We start from the raw sequence: 23,907 nt of genomic DNA, 5'->3' as shown, positions 1-23,907 counted from the left end.
GAATACACTTAGAGTGGGGAAGGTACGTAATACACTTAGAGTGGGGAAGGTACGTAATTGCTGTACGTCGCGTATATAACACCTGCCCAGGTGAGTAATGCTTCTCCTCAATTAGCCATGAAAGGCGTTCGAGTCTTCGCTTCGCTGGTGTTTGTGGCACTGTGCAGTGCCTACACTGTCGATTATAAAGGGTGAGTCTCCGTGGAACATTTTCGCATGGAAATGAAGAATACGGAAATTATATTTTATATCCGAATATTTTTCTCGCCTTATCTTGGCCGCCACTGGTTTACAACACTCGACTTATCCTCTGATGTGTGTTGTAAGATAAAATAAATATTTATACCTTAGCATATATTGGGAAAGCCATTAAATATTCTGAGGTATGTGAGGTATGTAACTGAAATAATTGCCTGCGAGCTTATGCATATTCGAAAATTAATGTATTGTTATGTTCCAGCTATGAATGGAAGAGTTCAACTACGTCTAAGCTTATGTTTATAGAAAACTCGTTTAATATTCTGATATGTTTAAGGTATAATTAGAGGTGTTTAGTTACATGCATGTTTACTTATATTGGAATCAATCAAACAAAACGGCAGGTCGTTCAATATGTCTATTCCTTATGAATTTTCATTGTCACTATTGTCTTCAATCATTTAGACGAAATTCTAGGGATGGTTTCATATGTCTTAGAAATTATATTTATCCCTATCTTTACATGTATTCATCGCAATTCTGTTCCAAGTACATTTTCAAATTGTAAACAAAACAGTTTCATCTGTCCTTAGGAGTAATAGTGCTTATCCCTGCATTTGTGTATATTAATCAAAATTCTGCTTAAAAGGAGATATTCTATAACGCAAACACATCTTCGAAGACACTCCTGAAAATCACTTCTCAGTTTTGTCTCAAAAAAAAATATAAATAAAAAAAAAAAAAAACAGAAACTCTCTCTCTCTCTCTCTCTCTCTCATTTTTTTAATAATTTATTTCTTCTTAAAAAGCCATCAGTTGTGGCGCGTGGATGATATTACTGCAGCTCAGCTGGATGACGTCAGGGCCATCATCAAGAATTTAGATTTGGACGTCTGGGCTTCGGGGAGGACTTGGGTGGATGTCAGGGTGACACCGCAGCTGCGACGGAGCCTAGGCAAGACGCTGGCGGCGCTCAACCTGAATTTCAGGGTACAAACCGAGGACCTCCAGAGGTGCGTTTCATGTTTTGGGTAACGCGCACAGATATCCAAAATCCTGTATTCGTCGTATTCATGCACATCATACATATATGCATATATATACATATACATATGTATATATATATATTTATATATATATATGTATATATATGTGATATATGTCGTGTGTGTGTTTATGTATGTATTACACACACACACACACATATATATATATGAATACATTATATTTCATATATCATATAATAATAAAACAAATATTTTCTTAAGAACAACTGCATACGTTTGCGTTGAACGTATTCATGCTCATTCATACGTATAGTATACATGTATTATTTATCATATATTATATACCATTTAAAATATGATCTTCTTACATAAAACTGCAAACACTTTATATATATATATATATATATATATATATATATATATATATATATATACATATATATATATATATATATATATATATATATATATATATATAATATATATATGCATCACCTTTAGCAAAGGAAAAGGAGAAATTTCAAATGAAACACCTAGTACTTTTCCTGTGGCGTCATGAAAAGATTCATGAAAATATATCACAATCCTTTTTCAAAAAATGAATATTATGAGGTTCTAATCCGCCCATCCAATTCCCCCTTTTCAGCCCCATTGACGAAGAACGAAATAATTTGAGGCAAAGAAAATCATCAACTGGAATTACTATCGACGACTACAATGATCTAGAAACGGTAATTGTACCAGTGTGATATGATTGTACCAGTGTGATATGATTATAGACTTGACTATTTATGAATCGCGTTTTTACGACAGTTTTTATTATAGAACTATGTTCTAAAACTATGTTTTTTTTTAACAAAAACAAATCATTATTGATCTTTCTGAAATCTACGCACGGTGTGGGAAGGAAATTGGGAGTTTGTGAGAGAGAGAGAGAGAGAGAGAGAGAGAGAGAGAGAGAGAGAGAGAGAGAGAGAGAGAGATCTAATGGGTTACAGACAGAGAAAAATTTCAAACTTTTTCATTTATATTTATATGAAAAATTGGTTAAAGCAGAAGAGAGGTAAATACTGCTATCAGAAGATAAGGTTAGAAAGTTAAAAAAAAAAAACTCCTAATTCTGAAATCAGCTACCGTTACCTAACGTAAACAGTAACAATGCATAGTTCGTACATCAGAGAGAGAGAGAGAGAGAGAGAGAGAGAGAGAGAGAGAGAGAGAGAGAGAGAGAATGTATTCGAATACATATAAGTGATTTTCCTCCCTGATTATTCTTGAAATTTCTATATATTTCCGTAACTGCGTTTCATTATATTTATCTAACTACTGCAATAAAACCCTATCATTACCGTCATAATATTTAATGACTAAAAGCATTCTTGCTCAAAGTATTGCAGATTTCACTGCATGGAAGTCTTATGCAATACCTCTCCACCACTGCTACACCAATTTCCTGAGCGAGTTACTGTATAAAAAAAAAGGAAAAAAAAAAAAAAAAGGAAACGCGTATTTCTGACGCAAACGGATGAACAATCAAACTGCTTGCTTTGTTTGAAATTCCCGTAGATTTACGTCACCCATGATTGCATTCACTTTTAAACGACGAGCGTTGAGGTTAACGAAGAAATATTACTCTTGATTGCATACCGCTGCCAATATTTCCCTTTATTTACGGGTCGAGGGGGAAAGGTTAATATGTCTTGTTATGTCAATTCAACAATCAATAACGCATAGGTTTGCGCATGAGGTTAACGAGGAATTATTGATCTTAATGACGTGTTATTGCAATTTTTATCTATATTTTTGTATTTATTCGGCGATGTGTGAATGGGGAGTGCGTCACCGTTTTTATGTCATCCAAACAATCGTTAGGATATAATATTACGTTGCAGGACGTTAACGGGGAAATATTACTTTTAGCTGGATACTATTGCAAAATTTTTAGCTCACGTCCGCTGATGGATCAATATCACTGGTAACCCACTAGAGCTGGATGATGATATTTTTTTTAACTGCGCATTATTAACGCCGTTGTTTGTATTTCTTAGTACATTAACCTACTTTCATCAAGTAGTAGTCTTCATAAGACATCGTTAGTAATGTGTTTTTAGAGGATATTATAAGACCCGATATATGGTTAAAACTGAAATAGGAATTTATTAGCTTTACGAGAACTACTGTCCCCATCATACAGTTTAATGGATTTATATTTGTTTTCTGACAATTTATCAATATTTTCATTCTAGAAAATGGTCCTGCTTTATCCTAATATTTACAAAACAGGAGTGTTCTCCACAGTCTTCAATTTCAGTTTCATAAGTAATTACATGGATATAAATCTTATTACGTCTAGCGAGCGACAAGTACGAATAACTGATACCATCCAATCCCAGAACAGATGTCATTCGTGAACAGCGCAAGGAAAGCTAAAAACCACTTTCACAAAGCATTCTGCGCCTTCCTTGAATTCCTGTCGTGTGACCAGCACACTCTCCCTTTCGGGGGTCTCGTAGCTGGCGACCTTTTTCATTTAAATACAAATAAAAGAGGGTCTAAAATTCTATTCTCTGTCTATAATCCAATAAATCTTCCCTTCCCTTTCTTCCTGACAATCCCCCACCTTCACCCCCCGTTCTCCTGTCCACGCCTTGTAAAAGGATCGGAATGACGAATATTTCAGGTTAAGGGGGATTTTAATCTTCCCTTTTCATGTAGGAAAACCTTTATAAATATTCTCCAGAACTCTTGTTCTTGGTAAGTGATCTTTGTATATTTTTGGCGTGATGTTGCTTCCATTTAATCTATATTTGGGCAAAGGTGTACGAGATGACTTTGGCTTCTGTTAAACAGATATGTGAAAAACCCATGACTGAATAATAATTATTACCAGAAATTACTTTCTTCCATTATATAAGTATTATAACTCGTGCAGCAAATTGATGTTGAAATGGTGGAGAATGAATTGCAAAAGACCTCCAGGCAGTGAAATCTGCAACACTTTGAGTGAGAATGTTTTTATTAATTAAAAATCATGACAGTTGTCTTAGTAGCATAGTAAAAACCCTGAACATAATGCTCACCTTACTTCGAAGCATCTATGAACATATATCAACCTGCCAGCATTATAAGTGACGTACTACTATCTACCCCTTCTTCGACACTTGACAGATCGAAGCCTTCATGAAGGAGACAGCCGCCAACTACGACTGGGTCACCATCGAGTCAATTGGGAAATCATTGGAAGGTCGCGACCTTTGGGTCAACATTCTTTCCGTCCCGGGCGGAGCTGAGAAGCCAATTGCTTGGATTGACTGCGGCATTCACGCGAGGGAGTAAGTCATTCTGATGCACTGACTAACTCATTTGATATTGCAGAGCGACGCTGAAACCACGAAGGTCACTGATGCTTAGGATAACATCTTTTACCATTGCAATCCGTAAGAACGATAGGAAAGGATGGGAAACTTGGCATCGAACAGTATAAAGTCAAGTATGTCTTAGTTTAACCAGACCACTGGCCTGATTAACAGCTCTCCTAGGGCTGACCCGAAGCATTAGATATATATATATATATATATATATATATATATATATATATATATATATTATATATATATATATATATATACATGGCTAGGAACCAACTGATTACCCAGCAACAGGTCCCACAGCTTATTGTGGGATCCGAACCACATTATATCGAGAAACTAATTACTCTAATTCCAATCTGGCAGGGCGGGGAATCGAACTCAGGACTACCCAAACGGTAAGTGAGCACGTAAATCACTCGTCCAGCGAGAAACAACTTCTAAGAGTATAAGTACTCTATCTAAAAATTTATATAATTACATGTAAATACTTTCCCACCTAGTCTATATATTTTGATATAGATAAAATCTCTTCCTACTTTCTTTTTTGCGGTAGCGGTGGCCGTAATGAATTTGTCATAAAGGAACAATTGTAAAAGCATTACAACCTTAATATTATTTAATCCATTAAATAATATTAACTAAAGTGAAAATGCCTAACATATTTAAGTTTTAAAATAGAGGAGTTACAGCAAGCCTACGTTTTTTAACTTTAACCATACTTCTCTAAATGTATAAAGGATATATATACAGTGTTTCCATAAAGTCCCAGACATCATTACAAGTATTTATTGTTCAGAAACCATATAACATAGAGTAATGCAGTTTTTTTAATAGAACGTTCTACATTTCCTCAGGTTTACATTCAGAGTACTTCATACAATACGTTCCACATGTGCACCTCCAGTTGCCCTCACAATGTCGAGACGATATGTAAACTTGAAGAAATGTAGAACATTACTCTATGTTATATGGTTTCTGAACAATAAATACTTCTATGGTACTGGGACTTTATGGACACCTTGCATATATAAATATTATATATATATCTAGATAGATATATATATATTATAAAAACAATATATATATATAGATATATATATATATATAATATGTGTGTGGGTTGTGTTTGTGTGTCGATATATATATATAATATTATATTATATATATATCTATCATACATCCATACGATGTATATATATATATATATATATATATATATAACTATATATATATATAATATATATAATGTTATGTATATTATATTTTTCTTTTTTGAGAACTTTAATTTTTTTTTTTGGTAATACCCATAATAACAATAAACCTGGAAGACGCAGGAACGTTACCCTACCCAACTTCACTATAAAACTATTGTATTTTTTCTTGTTACTTGTTATTGATGAACAGGTGGATCACTCACTCGACCTGTGTCTACGGGCTGGATCATTTGACGAAGGAATATGGCAAAGACCAGGAGGTCACCGAGCTCTTGGATAAGTACGACATTTATCTGATGCCCGTCTACAACCCAGATGGATATTCCTTCACCTGGACTGATGTGAGTACATCAAAAAATAAAAAACCAATTAAAAGTGAGAGTGACCATTTCAAAAAACAATAGCTGAGAGAACTATCGACAAATTGATGTAAGATGTAATTATTATTTATGAAAATAATGACAATAACTTCTAATATTATTATTCGCATAATAATAATAATAATAATAATAATAATAAGTAATTCAAAAAAAAGAAAAAAAATTCATAATCACACGAGCCAATAAAATGGAAAAGTAAATCCACAATAGTATGTCTGTCTGTTATTTTAATTAACAAAATCAAACAAACATACTATTGTGGATTTACTTTTCAATAATAATAATAATAATAATAATAATAATAATAATAATAATAATAATAATAATAATAACAATAATAATAATAATAACAATTACTTAATTATTGGCACTATTTTATGGTGGTTATAATAATGATAAGCAGTTTTCATTGTTATTATTTTCATTACCACCATATTCACATTAAGTTATTATCGTTATTTAATGATGATAAAGGTTTATGATGACATTGATGAGAATATCATTGTATCCCGTTATCAACATTATTTTTATTATTACATAATAAAAAACAAAATTATATGAATATGATGACAATGAAAATGATAACAATGAAAGCCTGTAACATTATCAATACCAACATAAAATAATAATAATAATAATAAAAATAATAATAATAATAATAATAATAATAATAATAATAATAATAATTATATTATTATATATATATTATTATTATTATTATTATTATTATTATTATAGTCCACAGTTATGTATATGTACAGACATTTATAGACAAAACTTTACTGATACATATACATAGCTGTGGATTTCTTTCTATAATAATAATAATAATAATAATAATAATAATAATAATAATAATAATAATAATAATAATAATCCACAGTTATGTATGTGTACACACATTTACTGATACATAAACATGCCTGTGGATTTGTTTCTATAATAATAATAATAATAATAATAATAATAATAATAATAATAATAATAATAATAGCTATACAGCGGCAAAAACAGTTCTAATAATGTACGAGCACAGTCAACAGTTAGACCAACGCATCACCCTTTCAAATACAAGAGCGTTATTGGTAAAAGCCCCATTAATTACAGTTGATTACGACCCCATTTCCGTCATGACAAACGTTAAACGCAGAAGTTACTGAACGATTATGAAAATATAATTTAATCAATGTACCCATTATTTTTTTCTACCCTTTTAGGTAATAGTATTTGTTTTTTCTGTTTTTTTTTTGGAAAGTTCAGAAAGTTCAATAAATAAATAGTAATGAGAACCAGAAATGAAGTTATAATGAATTAATTTCCATACATTCATAATGAAGTATTTAATAAACAAAACCAGGATCGTTTTGGTTTATACGCAATAATGAAGCTACATTTGACTAATTAATTGCATCGAACTGGCGTTTCATTGATAAAGGTCACACACAAAATATATAAATATATATATATATATATATATAATATATATATAGATATATATATATAATTTTCCTCTTCTTTAGACCTTATTAATCCCATTGAATAGCAGGGTCGGCCGCTCGAGTCAGCTTTCTCATTCTATTTCGAGTCCTTGCATCTTCTTCCCCCCAACCCCACCTCACCCATACCCCTCCTCACCACATCCATCCACCTCATCCGCTGACGGCCCAATATAACGTCTCCTGCTACAACTTTCTTATAAACGCAATACCGTAACTCGACAACACAATGATACATTATGACGCAGATCACTGAATTCCCTAAGGCAGTTTTGATTTTTTTATTATCTATTTATTTTTTTTATTTTTTTATTTTTTTTATTTAATTAATTATTTATTTATTTATTTTTTGATTTTTTTTTTTTTGTCAGGACCGGATGTGGCGGAAAAACCGCGCCCCGACCTCTGACCCATTTTGCATCGGAGTCGATCTGAACAGGAACCAAGACGACGGTCACTGGGATGGACCTTATTCGTCAACTGATCCCTGCAGCGATGCCTACAGAGGTAAGGAACAAGGAAATTAGCAGACAGCTGATCCTATCTCTCTCCAAACAGAACACTTTAGCTTGGAATTCGAAGATATTGGTGAATTACTAGTTACAAAGACGTCTGCACAGTAGTTGAAATTCGTGTCCACGATCACGTTCCATGACTTTCACGAATGGAATTTCTGTCAATCGATTTTAATCTGTTGCAAAATGATTGAAGAGGAAATTTACTGTACGATAGTTGTATATTTTTCTCCGTTGATTATCAATACCATATATATTGTTTAGGGTAAATACAACGTTTCTTATCGACTGAAAAATTTCCCTTCGGTTAACATATATGAAAATATATTAAATTCCGAGGTAGAGAAATTAGATATTAAAGGACATTTGTAGCTCGATGTATATAGTGTATGTATATATATATATATATATATATATATATATATATATATATATATATATATATAAAATATATATCATATAACTTTGTCCGTCGATTATCAATATCATATACTCATATCTGTTAGGTAAAAATAAATGTTTACCTTAATACGATATATATATATATATATATATATATATATATATATATATATATATATATATATATTATATATAAGGCTTCACTGTGCGTCCTGGATTTGTTGGTGTCGATGCTTCGCGCCCGTGAGCCAACAAATCTCTTATCGACTAGAAAATTCCCCTTCGGTTAAACATATTAAAATATATCAATTCCGAGGTAGAGCGAATTAGATATTAAAGGACATTTGTAACTCGATGTATGTATATGAATCACGGTAATGTGATATGACCATCTTATTATATATTATATATATAGATAATATATATAGTATATATAATATATATATATATATAATATATATATTATATAATATCATATTATACTTTGCTAGGCACCGCGCCTTTCAGTGAGCCAGAAAGCAAAGCAGTGTCGGACTACATAGAGTCCCTTACGCAACATCAGAAGGTCAACGCTTACTTCAACCTCCACTCCTACAGTCAGCTATGGATGCACGTCTTCGGATGGACGTTCGAGTTAGCACCAGAAAATGACGTTCTGGTAAGTCTGTTTTTTCTTATTCTTATTCGGTTTATCTCCCTAGTCGGGGTCGCCGTTTTCAATTAGCCTTTTCCAACTCCACCCATTGAACGGTTCATTTCATCATTATTTTTGGCAGATGTTTTACCGACGGATACCCTTTCTGACTTCAACCCACACACAATCCACATCGCCCCCCCACCCATCCCGCCCCAACCCCACTCAACAGGATCTGGAAATCTGGAAATCTCAGACTTCTATAAATACGTTCTACAGATCCCCAGAGAAGAATATAAAAAATCATTGGTCTGACTTCCAATTCTGAATGGATGACTGAAGTAGCTTTGTAGTGATTGTATATATTTTATAAATAATTTCAAACTTCTTCCACAGGAGTCAGTGTCCAAGATCGGCTGCGACGCCATTAAAGCGACCCACGGAGAGACATTTGATTACGGACCTATCGCCTCTACCATCTGTAAGTTTTTACATTAGAAGTGGGTCTGATTTACTTCGTGTATGTGTATGTGTGTGTGCGTGTATGTATAACATACTCATACACACACAAACATATATTTATACGTATGATCTGCCAAGAAATATTTATTGTTAAATTCTGGAAACGTTTCGTACGTCTCAATATATGAAGAGCGTAATAAAGAAGTTTGCTTTCATTCAAGTTATACAAAAGCACTTAAAGATACTTTATCATCCAAACAACATGGTCTCTCTAAACTCGAGGCTTCCTTTACTATCTCTCTAATATACATACATACATACATACATACATACATACATACATACATACATGATTACACATAATATATATACATAAATATAAGTATTATCAATATATGAATGTATATAGATAATATATATGTATGTATATATAGTAGCCAAATTATAAAGGAAGCCTTGAGTCATATATTAAGGCGCACAAAACGAATTCAATATTTAACAAGTAATAGATATTTTTGCCAGATTAGTCACTTGCTGATAGAAAATCAGACCTTAGATTGCTGCCTTTGTCTATCAAATTCACATTTTCTCTCTCATTCTTTAAGAAAATGTGATCATTTTAGAAAATCTAATACATTTTCTAGTCTCACGAAGTAGAGGGATTAATATTCATATTGTCAGTTAGTGAAACAATAGGAATCAAATATTACCTTATCATTTCCCCCCAAAAGTTAAGTATATCTTAGTTTTACCAGAACACTGAGCTGATTAACAGCTCTCCTAGGGCTGGCCCGAAGGATGAGATATTTTGACGTCGCTAGGAACCAATTGGTCACCTAGCAACGGGCCCTACAGCTTATTGCGGGATCCGAACCACATTATATTGAGAAATGAATTTCTGTCACTAGATATAAATTCCTCTGATTCCACGTTGGCCGAGCCGAGAATCGTACTTCGGACCACTAGATTGGTAGCCGAGCGCGAAAACCACTTGTCCAACGAAGAATTGGTTTCCCCCGAAAAATACTCTGAGAAAAACCTCTGGGAAGACTGAGAAAAAGCTACAAACACTGACCCTTTAAAACTGCTATCTTTTCCAGACTTAGGGCACAGCAATGACTATTTTCTCTTTCCAGACCCAGCAAATGGTGGAACAGCCGACTGGGGCTATAAAATAGGCATTGTGCACTCCTACGGACTGGAGTTGCGAGATAGGTCATCCTTCATTCTTCCTAAGTCTGAAATCCTCCCAGCTGCTGAAGAGACCTGGGCTGGCATACGGGCTGCTCTCATGGCCATCGAGTGAATTACCAAAATAATGTACGAAAGGGCTTCGGAGGAAGTCATCTGACGTGTGTCCCTCATCTTCTTCTTTTCATTTATGGTTTCGTTGTTAATAAACAGATATAGAAACTCTGTATTTTTCCTTTACTAAACGTGTAACTTTTTTTCAGCTCTAGAAACTTGGCGTGCGTGTTTTTATGAGCTGAGGCGATCTGCAAATATTTTCCAGGAATTTAAACTCTCAAATTAACTTTTTTTAAATAAATAATCATCTCTAAGAACTCGAGTTAGGCTTGGCATCCGCACCTGCTAAAATTTACCGAAAAGTATATAGCCTTTTTGAACGGAAATCAGCCTTTTACAACTTATTTAACAGTCAGTGAGCATGGATTAAACGACATTAGAATTAGAATATCATTCGTGTCATACGAGGGCATCCAAATTTTCTTGCCATGAATATATTGCAGTTAAGATCATACAGTTTTATAGAGAGTTATCACAAATCCATCCTTGAACAAATTCGGGTAAAGTATAAACAATATACAGTATAGCATTAAATTCAACCTCTTTTTACGTCACTCTCGCCTACATAATAATATGAGGTTGTATCTTAAATCTAGATTTATTTGCAGAAATTCAAATGAATCTCATAACGAACAGGCAGGTGACAATAATGATTAATTAATAAAGAAGGAAAGAACTTTCGAAGTTCATAGCAATTTTCTTCACATTACACAAAAGATTAGATCTCATTGTCAATTCTGAGTAAGAATTTATTCTGCTCTGTTTCAGCTCCTCGTAAATCATTGTATTATCGTGCTCATCTATACAGGTGCCTATATTCTTTATATATAAATCACCAATGAAGGCCATGTGGGTAAAAGCGCGGCACTGTACGTCCTGAATTCTTGGTTCCGTGGTTCGAGCCCATGAGACGATGAATTTCTCATCAACTAAAAAAATTCCCCTTCGGTTGACATATTTGAAAATATATTAATTCCGAGGTAGAGCGATATTAAAGGACATTTGTAGCTTAATGCGTGTATATGAATCACGGTGATCTGATAACATTCATACATTATGTATGTATATAATATATCATATTTATATACATATATATATATATATATATATATATATATATATATATATATATATACATACAAACACGATGGGAGGGAAACAAACAATGGAGCATGCGATGCATTTCCGGGTTTATTCCAGCCTCTCAGTCACAGTGAATGGGGGAAGGGAACTTCGCCACTCTCCTGCAAAGTTGCGATCTTCTCTCTCTCTCTCTCTCTCTCTCTCGTTCGAAGTGCGTGTTTGTGCTTCAGCGTTTTTTCCTAGAAGTATTCACGAGAGCTGCATGAATCTGAATATCGCTCCTCCTCCTCCTCCTCCTCCTCCCCTCCTCCTCCTGACAGAACACAGATAAGACAGTCACAACAAGAATTATCATACCGTAGCAATCCTATCAGCTGGGAACGATGTGAATGTTGTTTGACGTTGGGTATAGTCAGTGCTTGGATGGGTGATCACGAAAAAAGGTCAGACATCATCTGTACACAAGCCCTTTGAATATCCATGTACATGGCGTAGTTATTGCAGTTTCATGCTATAACATCATTGCTGAAGATGAAATGTAACACATTTTGGCAATGACGCTTCGATTGCAAAGAACTGTACATATATATATATAATATATATATATATATATATATATATATATATATATATTATGTGTGTGTGTGTGTGTGTGTGTGTGTGTATGTATAGTATATATATTTATGTGTGTGTGTGTGAATACATGTAAATCAATAGCTCACATACAACTGAGCTTAGCGAAATCGAAAGTCGACCATTTTTATCTCTCTCTCTCTCTCTGAAGAATTTTTTTCTTTTACTTTTCCGAGTGATTCCAGATCCCCTCAAGAGATAAATCAAATTTCCCGAAGCGATTCCTGATTCTAATCTCGTTTCCAGTCTGGATATAAAAAAAAAATCTATCAACCTACGCAACTTTGCATTAGGATAAAACAACAAACGTTCTTCGATCTTAGTTTTTTTTAGGTCTTGGATTTCTAGCCTTTTCATTTTTTTATTTATTTATTTATTTATTTATTTTTGTGCTGTAAGAGAAACGAGATTTTCATTTGCCCAGATTCTTTTATTCCTAAAGAAATCTTTCCATGATTTATTCCAACAGCAATGAACTTGAAAGTGTCTTTACATGACTAGCAGCAAAATACTGTTTTCATATTTTACATCATGGAATAAATACTTTGCCATGTCCCCTTAAGAAATGGAATACTCTGCAAGTTTCCTTCAAAACCAAATACTCTGTGCTCATGTTTTCGTAAAAGGTAGTAGATGCTATTCGCGTTTCCTGGAAAAATGATGTATGTTATGGATGGATATTTTTGTATAAAAATAGTGAATCCTTGATATTTTTTCATCAATACTACTCGTACTTTGAGTTACTTTGCTTATCCATCTAAAACAAAAATAACTGTAAAATAGTAAATAAAGCAACTCAAAATGAAAAGGACTTCAATGAATTACGAGTGAATACTTAACAGCTAACATAAAAAAATTAATAAGTAGATAAACGCCAGCTAAAATAAATCATATGTATCTGGGAACAATTTTTATTATATATATATTATATATATATATATATATATATATATATCTATATATATATACATATGCATATATATATATATATATATATATATATATATATATATATATGTATATATATAAAGTATTTTGAAACCATTCAGTTTAACTTACATTCGAGAAATCACGAAAACGAGATACAGAAACAACTAAGTGCAATAGCGATAAAACTATTTAGCCTTTGATCTGAATTCAGGGCCTATTCTTCAAAAAAATCTAATTCTTGAAATACTAATTTATTCAATGATATCTGGCTTCTTAATAATTCATATTCTCTTCCCTGCTCTCAACCAAATAATAAAACATTAATGGCTGGTATTCCTCTTGGATAACGGCCATTGACAACAACTTTTCACTGATAGTCACTTAGGTTTACAAGATGGTATCTTTTATGATGCATTCAATAAATAATCAAAATACCTGTCGGGAAATCTTTCTCGCAGAGCCAGATGTCAGATATCTACTTTCCCTTAGCATCTATACGTACGCTAACAACAAAGGGGATTAGGTTCGAAATCTACGGAGTCAGTTTATCAGATTCCATTCCGAGCTTTTAATGGAGGGAGTCCCCCTCACTAAGGCTAGGGAACAATTCAAAGCGAATATCAAGATTTTAAGTGGATTGCTCTTTGTCATTCACGCCATATTTGAGGCTCAAATATCTTCTATTCTTCGTCTGTATAAAATAATTATTCAAGATACTTTAGTAGAAAAATAGATTTTTTTTCATCAAACATGCACACACATGTAACGTACCGACTAGAAATTTGAAAAAGACCGGAATACGCTAGGCTGGCTTTTTATTTATTTCTTATCTTTTATGCAATGATTAAATAATTAAGTAACTTCCGTCGTGCTCTCATTTATGCAACGCAATTACTGAGGATGAAGATCCTCATTCTTCCATACGATATATATATATACGTATATATATATATATATATATATATATATATATATATATATATATATATATATATATATATATATATATATATATATATATATATATATATATATATATCAATATATATATATATATATATCTAATATATATATATATATATATTATCACATAAGCAGAAAGCTATCAGGATGCTGCAATATTACTGAAAATCAAAAATATATGGCTGCAAAATAATTTCCAAACCAATATTTATAATTCCTATGTTTTTATGAGACCTATTCACATTTATCTTTTCGTTTTAGATATGGTCCATAACTGACCTATTCAACAAAGGATATTGCAGGCAAACCGAGCAGATATCTTGACTGTACTGAAAGTTAACGCGGCATTTACGTTTAATGGAACATACAAAAATAGGAATAACAGTAATGGGAAATGGAAAGCTCCTAAATAACAGTAACTGCGCACAACGTTAGGTCTCCATATGAGTTCGCCACATTACAGCAGTCGCTTGATTTTTCTTTGTTATTATTATTATTATTATTATTATTATTATTATTATTATTATTATTATATTATTAAACTGCACCTGTTACCATTCGTTAGGACTCCCAAACTATAGGATTCCTAATTATGTATATATATATATATATATATATATATAATATATATATATATATATATATATATATATATATATAATTATATATATATTATACTTATACATGTATAGTAATATCGGTATAATATATATATAGACATATTTACATGTACTAACTAATCCTATATATATATATATATATATATGATATATATATATATATATAGATATTCAAAATATTATATATACATATACATATATATACACACATTCAAATGCTTGTCAGTGTATAGATAGAAAGATAGAATCTATCTAACCATGAGAGTGAGTGTATGTAAGTATGTATGTATATGTGTAATGAGAGTATACACAAATGCATTACTCCATCCAATATAATGAAAATATAATGAATCGTTAGTTACAGAAACTAATACCTTTTACATTCCTTAACTTGAATTCTTGGATGACGTATTTAACCCGATACCCAGCTCTTGTGGTTAAAGGAGGCATGGATCCTACAGGACATCTGAGCCTGGCACTCCCTAGGTCACCCATCCAAACGCATACCAAACTCATTCCCCCAAGTAAGTTCGTTGAATGAAAGACCAGTTTTATAAGAACGTGTATTACAGTCTCCAGTATTTACGCACGAGCACCTTAGTTTCTTATACAGGTACCAAGAATAAATGGAAAGGGAGTTTCCTAAGCAGAGAAGAATAAAAACATCTTTACTGGATCTTCTCACAACTGCCCCATCTGTAACCGAGGTCACGCAATTGGCCCCGGAGCCACTGCTGCGGTCCAATGACCTCGCACCTGTTACCATAAAGTTCCTCTGTCCAATTTTCTCACTTTGTTTATTGATGGTAAACGCCTGTGATACCAGTCGTTTTTCGTGGATTTGCCTCTCTCTCTCTCTCTCTCTCTCTCTCTCTCTCTCTCCTCTCCTCTTTCTATTTGGCAAGATTCGAAATAAATGAATTTTCTGAAGTTATTGATAGTGAGGAAAAGCTTCGTGTATTGGTGGTCAGATTGTTCTTTTTTTAAATTTTAGTTTCATTTATTTATTTATTTTTTGTGGGACGAACACAGATTTTATTATTGTCTTCCCAAAGACCAATAACGATTTGAGGAGGTAAAGATGTCACCCGTCTCTGTCTCTGTCTGTCTTGAAAACGGATGAAATATATTTCCGAATAAAGTGCTTGTTTCTTTTACGTTTTCTACCTGGGTATTTGCTTTGGTATTAACTTAACCACCTTTTATGAGTTCTTCAATATAGCTGCATAAATCTGTTTCTGATATGAAGTTAGTCACTTCTATTACAATGCTATATTGATCTATAATGACCTGTTGTATCCAAACATAATCTTCTATTTCTTCAGTGTCATGTCTCAATTATTTATTTTTTTAGGCTTTTGTTTGATCATCAATAACCTTCCATTAGTGTCAGGCATTTATAAAAATTATTCCCTTCCTTTAGGCTCCATAATGGGGCTAAGTCAATTCATTAAATTCAATGAATACGTGTCTTTTGTTTGCTTAAATCTTCTAGTTTCAGGGATGTACTGTACTTAACAAGATGTCTGATCTCCGATATTCATTCGTCTTTCTTTCCTTTTCACAAATGGAAGCCAGAATATCTCCACCAACAATCATTTGAAACGTTTTAATAAAGGCTCCAATAATCGATAGTAAGGTTTGGATTCTAATGCAAAGTAAATATGTCTCAACAGGGCTTTTCATACTTCATTGATAGCTGTAATAAGCCTATTCGATCTCCAGACTTTCAATATTAGGCCTAAATTTCCTCGCAATATTATACCAATACTCCTCACATTTGCCTGAGGCTGACACCAGGATGGATTAGGCCTTAGGCAACACGTAAGTCAAAATAAGGAAGCTCTGAGCCTCAATAATGACTTTTGAAGCTGCTAAGGGCAGCTTCTTTGACAGGTTCGCGTTTTGCATCTCTGAGTTCTTAATATTTTTTATTCAGTAATGTATTTTCATCTTCTTGAAATGCAATATCACTTATCTTTGATGTCTCCTAACTTCATTTTGCTCGAATTTCTGAAAGAGATGCTGTTGAAAATGAAGTTGGCGCTACGAGATCTATCCGTCAAAAACGCCAGAGAAAAATTACGAATATCTTAAAATCTATGCCGCTTCTTTCGTTATATCTGTCTATCTACCTATCTATCAATATTGCTGCACACACATATATTTATATGTGTATATATATCATATATATATATATATATATATATATATATATATATATATATATATATATATAGTATAAATACACTTAATTTCTCGATAACCTCACTTTTTAATATTAACTGTACATGTTAACAAATACTTCCACTGATATCAATCAAAATTGGTCGATGACAGCATGTGTGGGTCCCATATGAATAAATAAGTATAAGTCATGGGTAATATTTTTTAAAACAAATCTACTCCTCTAGATTATCTTCCGTTAGAAATCATAACCATAATATTAATAAGTTTTTTTAATCTCTCTTCATTTCGTTGGCTCTCTTTAATCCTCTCTCTCTCTCCCTCTCTCCCCATTTGAGATTCGAGTGCTTAATTAACTTTCCCTCTTCTTTCCATAATTACCAATCAAATTCAAACTCAGGGGTTTATTATTGCTTCTGGTATCTGCGTAATTAATTCATTCTATGCAATATTCATGCGTTGTTAATATCACTTAATAAGCTTGAGGTGAATCAGTTTTATCCCTCTAGTTCATATATCCGTCCGTAAATACTCGGTGATTGGTTACATTACAACTTTACAGAAGTATAGACTTTTAGATTCCAAGTACAAGCACATTGGGTTCATTATATGGGGTTAGAGCTGTTTACAAATATCTAATTTGGAGGAAGGTGATGAGAACAATATCATAAATGGTGATGAACGCAACTACATTATCTGTAACGGGTATGTTTCACGGTCGTGAAGAACACTGAAGGAAAATAAGACAAGGAAAGGTGGAATAATGGAAATGAAAACAGACTGCTTCTAAGTAAATGGAGATTAATAGGAATGATTGAAAGGTGGGGCATATAGGAGAGTAAAGGGACCTCAATAAAGGCAAACCCTGAAATATCTCATACTAATACCAAGAAGAGGAATCATGTTTAAAATGATTATGGTATTTATTTTATTGAGTTTATATGAGAAGTCCTTACTTCAGTTACATGTGTATTTGGGAAAATCACGCTGATGATCTACACAAGCCAACGCCTTATTATCAAGACTAGGGTAAGTGCTTTTAATATTTTAATGATGGTTTAACTGTGAGGAATTGTTATTAAAGCAATTGTCAAAATAATAATACATTTTCCATTCTCCTGGATGCAATTACTATCACCAAAAAATAATAATAATTCATGGATACTTCCACATCTATTTACTAAAGAACCTTATACTTCATAAAAAGAAATCTTCTGACAGTTCACCTTCACACTTTTATTCTACAGGATACAGTGTCATTTAATGTGATAGAAATCCACTAAGAATTTAACCCCTTTTGATTACGCAAGAAGCTCGCGACCACTTAAGGAGAGAATTTTTTTATCGTTTCCCCTCCGCCCATGCATATTTTTCCCCTTTTGTGCAAAGGAGCTGTAAAAGATGAAATTCGGATAAAAATATTCGGAAGGGGGAACGTATTTCAATTTTCTGTGACCCGTCCTTGCAATGGGAAACGATGCATGTCGGGTGTGATGTTCAAATCGTGCAGTGAATAAATAAAATAAAAAAATAAAACTCAAACTTATATGATCTGTTATCGCTTAATTTAATCTTTCAGAACTTCTTCTTCACACGTTGAGAAGATAATTAAATGAGCATAATAAGTTAAAAAAATAATTTCAGTTACAAAACTTAGCGATCAGGAGGCAACGTAATTAGAGAATAAGGGGAATTCCTACTTTTACATTTCAGCAAAGGTGCTAGCAATTACGCAGTGTTTTTGTCAAGTCCATCAGAAAATAATACATCATTTTTTGCTAAGGGCCCTAATATCAAAGCTTTTTTTCTTTGTTCCTTCAATGATGCCTTGCATGTATTCATCATTGTGTCTTTATTTACAAAGTTTATTCATTCTTCTTCCACGTCCTTTATTTAGTTATTGTTTACAAACTCACTCAACTTGTTCTGTGTGAATTGGATCACAATAATTAAATAAACTTTCTATCAATATATTAAAACCAGCAATGTTATTGTTGATATTTATAAAGTTATGAAGTTCTTGAGCTCATCTTAAGAATCCAAGTATTACCGAAGCATGTCCCTTCCTGGTGCCGATTCTAAATTTCACTTCAGCATTTTCAATAATCGTCTCTTGAGTGGGTCATTGTCTTAAGGCCCTAAACACGGGCTAATATCGCTTGTCTTCTAAAAACCCTAATTCATCTCCTAATTTCATCACTGTCCTTTACCATCTACCAGTTCAGTAATATAGATGCGATAATAATAATATTTTAGTATATATTATTGTTATTTTCTATCTCCGCCATTTTCTCTTATCCTATTCCCTAAGAGGATCTAACTACCAAGAACCTCCTGGTGGGGACTCCTTTTGCTATCCAAGAATCCTATTATATGAATACGGTCTCTGCGTCCTTAAGGAGAACAAACGCCCCAAGCCTTGGACAATGGCATATTATTATTACTGAATTTCTCTCTCAGTAGGACGCTTCTCGCTAAGTCCAAAGCCTCCTTCCGGTTGGAAGCTTCTCTTTCGTCTGGAAGCTTCTCTTTCTCATCTGGAAGCTTCTCTCTCTCATCTGGAGGCTTTTCTCTCGTCTGGAAGCTTCCCTCTCGTTTGGAAGCTTCTCTCTTGTTTGGAGGCTTCTCTCTCGTTTGGGAGTTACTCTCTCGTCTGAATTGTTCTCTTATTGTTTGGAGACTTCTCTCTCGTTTGGGAGTTACTCTCTCGTCTGGAAGCTTCTCTTTAGTTTGGAAGCTTTTCTTTCGTTCGGGGGGTTCTCTCTCGTCTGGAGGCTTCTCTCTCGTTCGGAGGCTTCTCTTTCTCGTCTGAAGGCTTCTCACTCGTCTGGAGGCTTCTCTTTAGTTCGGAAGCTTAGCACTGATATTGTTTTCCACTCAATTGGAAGTTTCTCTATCAATTGGAAACTCCTCACTAGGCTGGAAGATTCTCATCAGTTTGGAAGTTCCTAACTTCATTGGAAACCTCTCAGTTGTTATTTTCTCTCTCAGTTGGAAGTTTCTGAATCAGGTGAGAGTGTCATACTTAGCTGGGAGTTTCTCACTCAGCTGAGAGTGTCTTACTTAGCTGGGAATGCCTCACTCAGCTGAGAGTTTCTTACTTAGCTGGGAGTTGCTCACCCAGCTTCTCATTCTTCTGGAAGCCCCTCACACAGTTGAAAGTAATTCTCTAAGTTGGAGGCTCATCACTAAAGGCGTAAGTATTCTCTGCTTTAGGAGCTCTTCTCTCCATTTCAGGATACGAGAACATCACTGCTCGATTTGCGAAGACCAAGAGTTGAGTTGGATTTTGCTAATGCCCAGTAATGGTGCATGCCATAGTCCCATGTCCAAATTTCCGACATGGTCCTTCCTTTTTTGATGATTTCCGGTAGAGAGGACTGTCATAATTCTCTCTCTCTCTCTCTCTCTCTCTCTCTCTCTCTCTCTCTCTCTCTCTCCTTCTCTCTCTCTCTCTCTCTCTCTCTCTCTCTCTCTCTCTCTCATTTTCATTTCTTGAAAAAACCATCTTGTATATTATTATATTATTGAGAATAATAATAATAATAATAAGTTTAGTACAAAAGCCTCTTACTATCTCTCTCAACGTCTGCTCCTCTACGTATTTTCTATGAAAAAGGAAACATGCTCACAAGGAATTAATTATATCCGACTTACGCGACTACGAATTCTCTTTCGTCCAAAGCTAAGAGCCTTACAGAATCCATTTTGAATATAATGGATAAAGTCGAGACGTGAAAGGAACCTCATTTTGCCCAGGGAAAATGGAGAATTAGCGAGTAATGGGTAAAAAGAAAAATAGTTTTCAGCGAATAGGTTAAGGTTACGGTCGATACGAGAGGCTGGCGTTGTCTACGATTTGAATATGTTTGAAAATTTAAGCTAATGGATTTCGATGAAGAAAACTGTATAATATTATTCGTCTTACCACATCGCCACGGGCTTCTCTGAGAAGCCCCATTTTGAATCGCTGTATCGACATAACTTCCCGGGCTCCGGAATTCGTAATATGATAGTTGCCCTCCTTACCTCTTTTTTTTTTTTTTTAATCTCATAGTTCTTGACTTCAAGCGAAAGCTGAGATGCTTCCAGTGCTTTTTCAACCTCTATTTTTTTTTTTTTTTTTTTTATTATCCTTAAACTTCGCATCTTATACTTATCATTTTATTTCCACCCTTAATTAACTCATATTTCCCATATTCTTTTTCCGTCATATTTCCCTCTTATTCTCCATATTTATTCCTCATTTCTTCCTCGCAATTCGCATCATTTTCCCTCCTCATAATCTCCTCATAATTCATATAATTTTTCCAGTCATAATCCACGCGTTATACCTCATACTCTTCCGCTACGGTTCCCCTTATATTCCTCACACTCTTTCCCTTCAGTCCCTTCAGCCCCCTTCATATTTCTCGCGCTCTTTTTCCCCATATTCCCCTCATATTTCTCATACCCCTCCCCCCCTTTTTTTTCCACTACGCCCATATATTTCATACTCTCTCTCTCTCTCATCTTCTCTCTCTCTCTCTCCTCGCTGCTCTCATCTCTCTCTCTCTCTCTCTCTCTCGCTCGCTCCTTCGACCCACGAAAATTCTTCTCTTGGCCCCCTCCCCCAGGGGGGCGCTCTCCTCTTTCTTCCAATTCCCTCTCATCCACCGTCTTTGCCTGATGCTATTATTCCCCATCCACCCTCCTTCTCTTCAGTCTTAATATTTACCTTATGAGTAATGGTCGACTCCTCCTCCTCCCTCTGAGGCCTCCAGGAGGCCCAATGAATAAAGAGGCTTTCTCATTCTCCTCCGGAATGATCTCCCGTGTTCCTCAAGAAAGGCGGAGGTGGGGGGGGGGGGGGGGGGGGGGGGGGGGGGGCGGTTTGGTTTACTGCTCCACAGATTTACTTATTCAATTTTCTCTACATCATCATCCTCCCCTCCTCCTCCTCCTCCTCAGGGCTGGGCGAACATTTATTGCTCGTGCAAGGGATCTTTATTGACTGGCATTTTGATGCAGTGGTTAAGGCGTCCGTGGATAACGGTATGTTTGATAATTTGGGGATGTAGTTCAACCTTTTATTTTTAGTTTGTTTTCCTACCTCTGGTAGTTTTTTAAAATGAGTTTTAGAGGATTTTTGTCTTGTAAGCTAATTCACACAGCAATTATATTTAAAGGAAAAACTTTATAATGAATCCGATAGTAACCATGAGAGTTTAAAGTTTACTCATTCTCTTTGTTTTATTAGCATATTTAATCTTAGCATAAGAATCTTTAACGTGAGACAGATAGACAAAATTTTAAGACGAGAGAGAGAGAGAGGGGATCAATTACATTCAAGTTGATACAGCATATAGAGAGAGAGAGAGAGAGAGAGAGAGAGAGAGAGAGAGAGAGACCTTTTTACTTTCATGGTGCAGAAAAAATCTGAAGACGGGTTAGAGAGAGAGAGAGAGAAAGAGAGAGCTCAATTACATTTAGTGAGCAGCAAATTTGACGAGAGAGAGAGAGAAAGAGAGGAGCTCAATTAATTTAGTTGACGCACGCAATTTGAAGGAGGAGAGAGAGAAGAGAGAGAGAGAGAGAGAGAGAGAGAGAGAGAGAGAGAGGATAATACCCGCTTTGAAAGGCAAACGCCGACCCACATTCGTTCATTCAAGCAAAGTGAAAGCGTATGTTTCGTTAACGGACGTAAAAATAAAAAAGCAAACTGATGTAAAAAATAATAGAAAGGCAGAGATAAGAAGGAGAGCATAAAAATAAAACATCTAATTTCGTCAGAATATCTATAAAATATCTTTAAGAAAATACCCCTTTGAGAAAGAATTTTGAATGTAGTATCCCTTGAGACACTTACATAAAGACCTAGTAATAAATTCCATAAAGACCTGGTAATAAATTCCATAAAGACCTGGTAATAAATTCCATAAAAGACCTGGTAAAATAAACCATAAAGACCTGGTAATAAATTCCATAAAAGACCTAGTAATAAATTCCATAAAGACCCTGTAATCATTCCATAAAAGGCCCTGTTATAAATTCCATAAAGACCTAGTAATAAATTCCATAAAGACCTGGTAATAAATTCCATAAAGAACCTAGTAATTAAATTCCATAAAAGACCATAGTAATAAATTCCATAAAGACCTGGTAATAAATTCCATAAAGACCTGGTAATAAATTCCATAAAGACCTAGTAATAAATTCCATAAAGACCTGGTAATAAATTCCATAAAGACCTGGTAATAAATTCCATAAAGACCTGTAATAAATTCCATAAAGACCTATTAATAAATTCCATAAAGACCTAGTAATAAATTCCATAAAGACCTGTAATAAATTCCATAAAGACCTGGTAATAAATTCCATAAAGACCTAGTAATAAATTCCATAAAGACCTAGTAATAAATTCCATAAAGACCTAGTAATAAATTCCATAAAGACCTAGTAATAAATTCCATAAAGACCTGGTAATAAATTCCATAAAGACCTAGTAATAAATTCCATAAAGAC

The 23,907-nt window shown here is 33.9% G+C and overlaps 2 protein-coding genes across 3 annotated transcripts in view; one reads left to right on the top strand and one right to left on the bottom strand.

The window, feature by feature from the left end:
- Positions 1-23,907, bottom strand: part of LOC135225653 (caskin-1-like) — a 1,822,025-nt gene that overhangs the window by 1,608,913 nt on the left and 189,205 nt on the right. The window lies entirely within an intron of this gene.
- Positions 36-11,093, top strand: LOC135225652 (carboxypeptidase B-like). Its single transcript, XM_064264979.1, has 9 exons — positions 36-191; positions 1,008-1,211; positions 1,852-1,936; positions 4,374-4,537; positions 5,981-6,131; positions 8,038-8,173; positions 9,075-9,241; positions 9,614-9,698; positions 10,816-11,093. The coding sequence occupies exons 1-9, from the start codon at positions 118-120 to the stop codon at positions 10,983-10,985; spliced, it is 1,236 nt and encodes a 411-aa protein (XP_064121049.1). The 5' UTR covers positions 36-117; the 3' UTR covers positions 10,986-11,093.

Source organism: Macrobrachium nipponense, chromosome 13 (assembly GCF_015104395.2).
Source record: "Macrobrachium nipponense isolate FS-2020 chromosome 13, ASM1510439v2, whole genome shotgun sequence".
In the NCBI taxonomy this organism is placed as follows: domain Eukaryota; kingdom Metazoa; phylum Arthropoda; class Malacostraca; order Decapoda; family Palaemonidae; genus Macrobrachium; species Macrobrachium nipponense.
The sequence above is the reverse complement of the archived record's forward strand: the minus strand, read 5'-3'. Positions and strand labels throughout refer to the sequence as shown.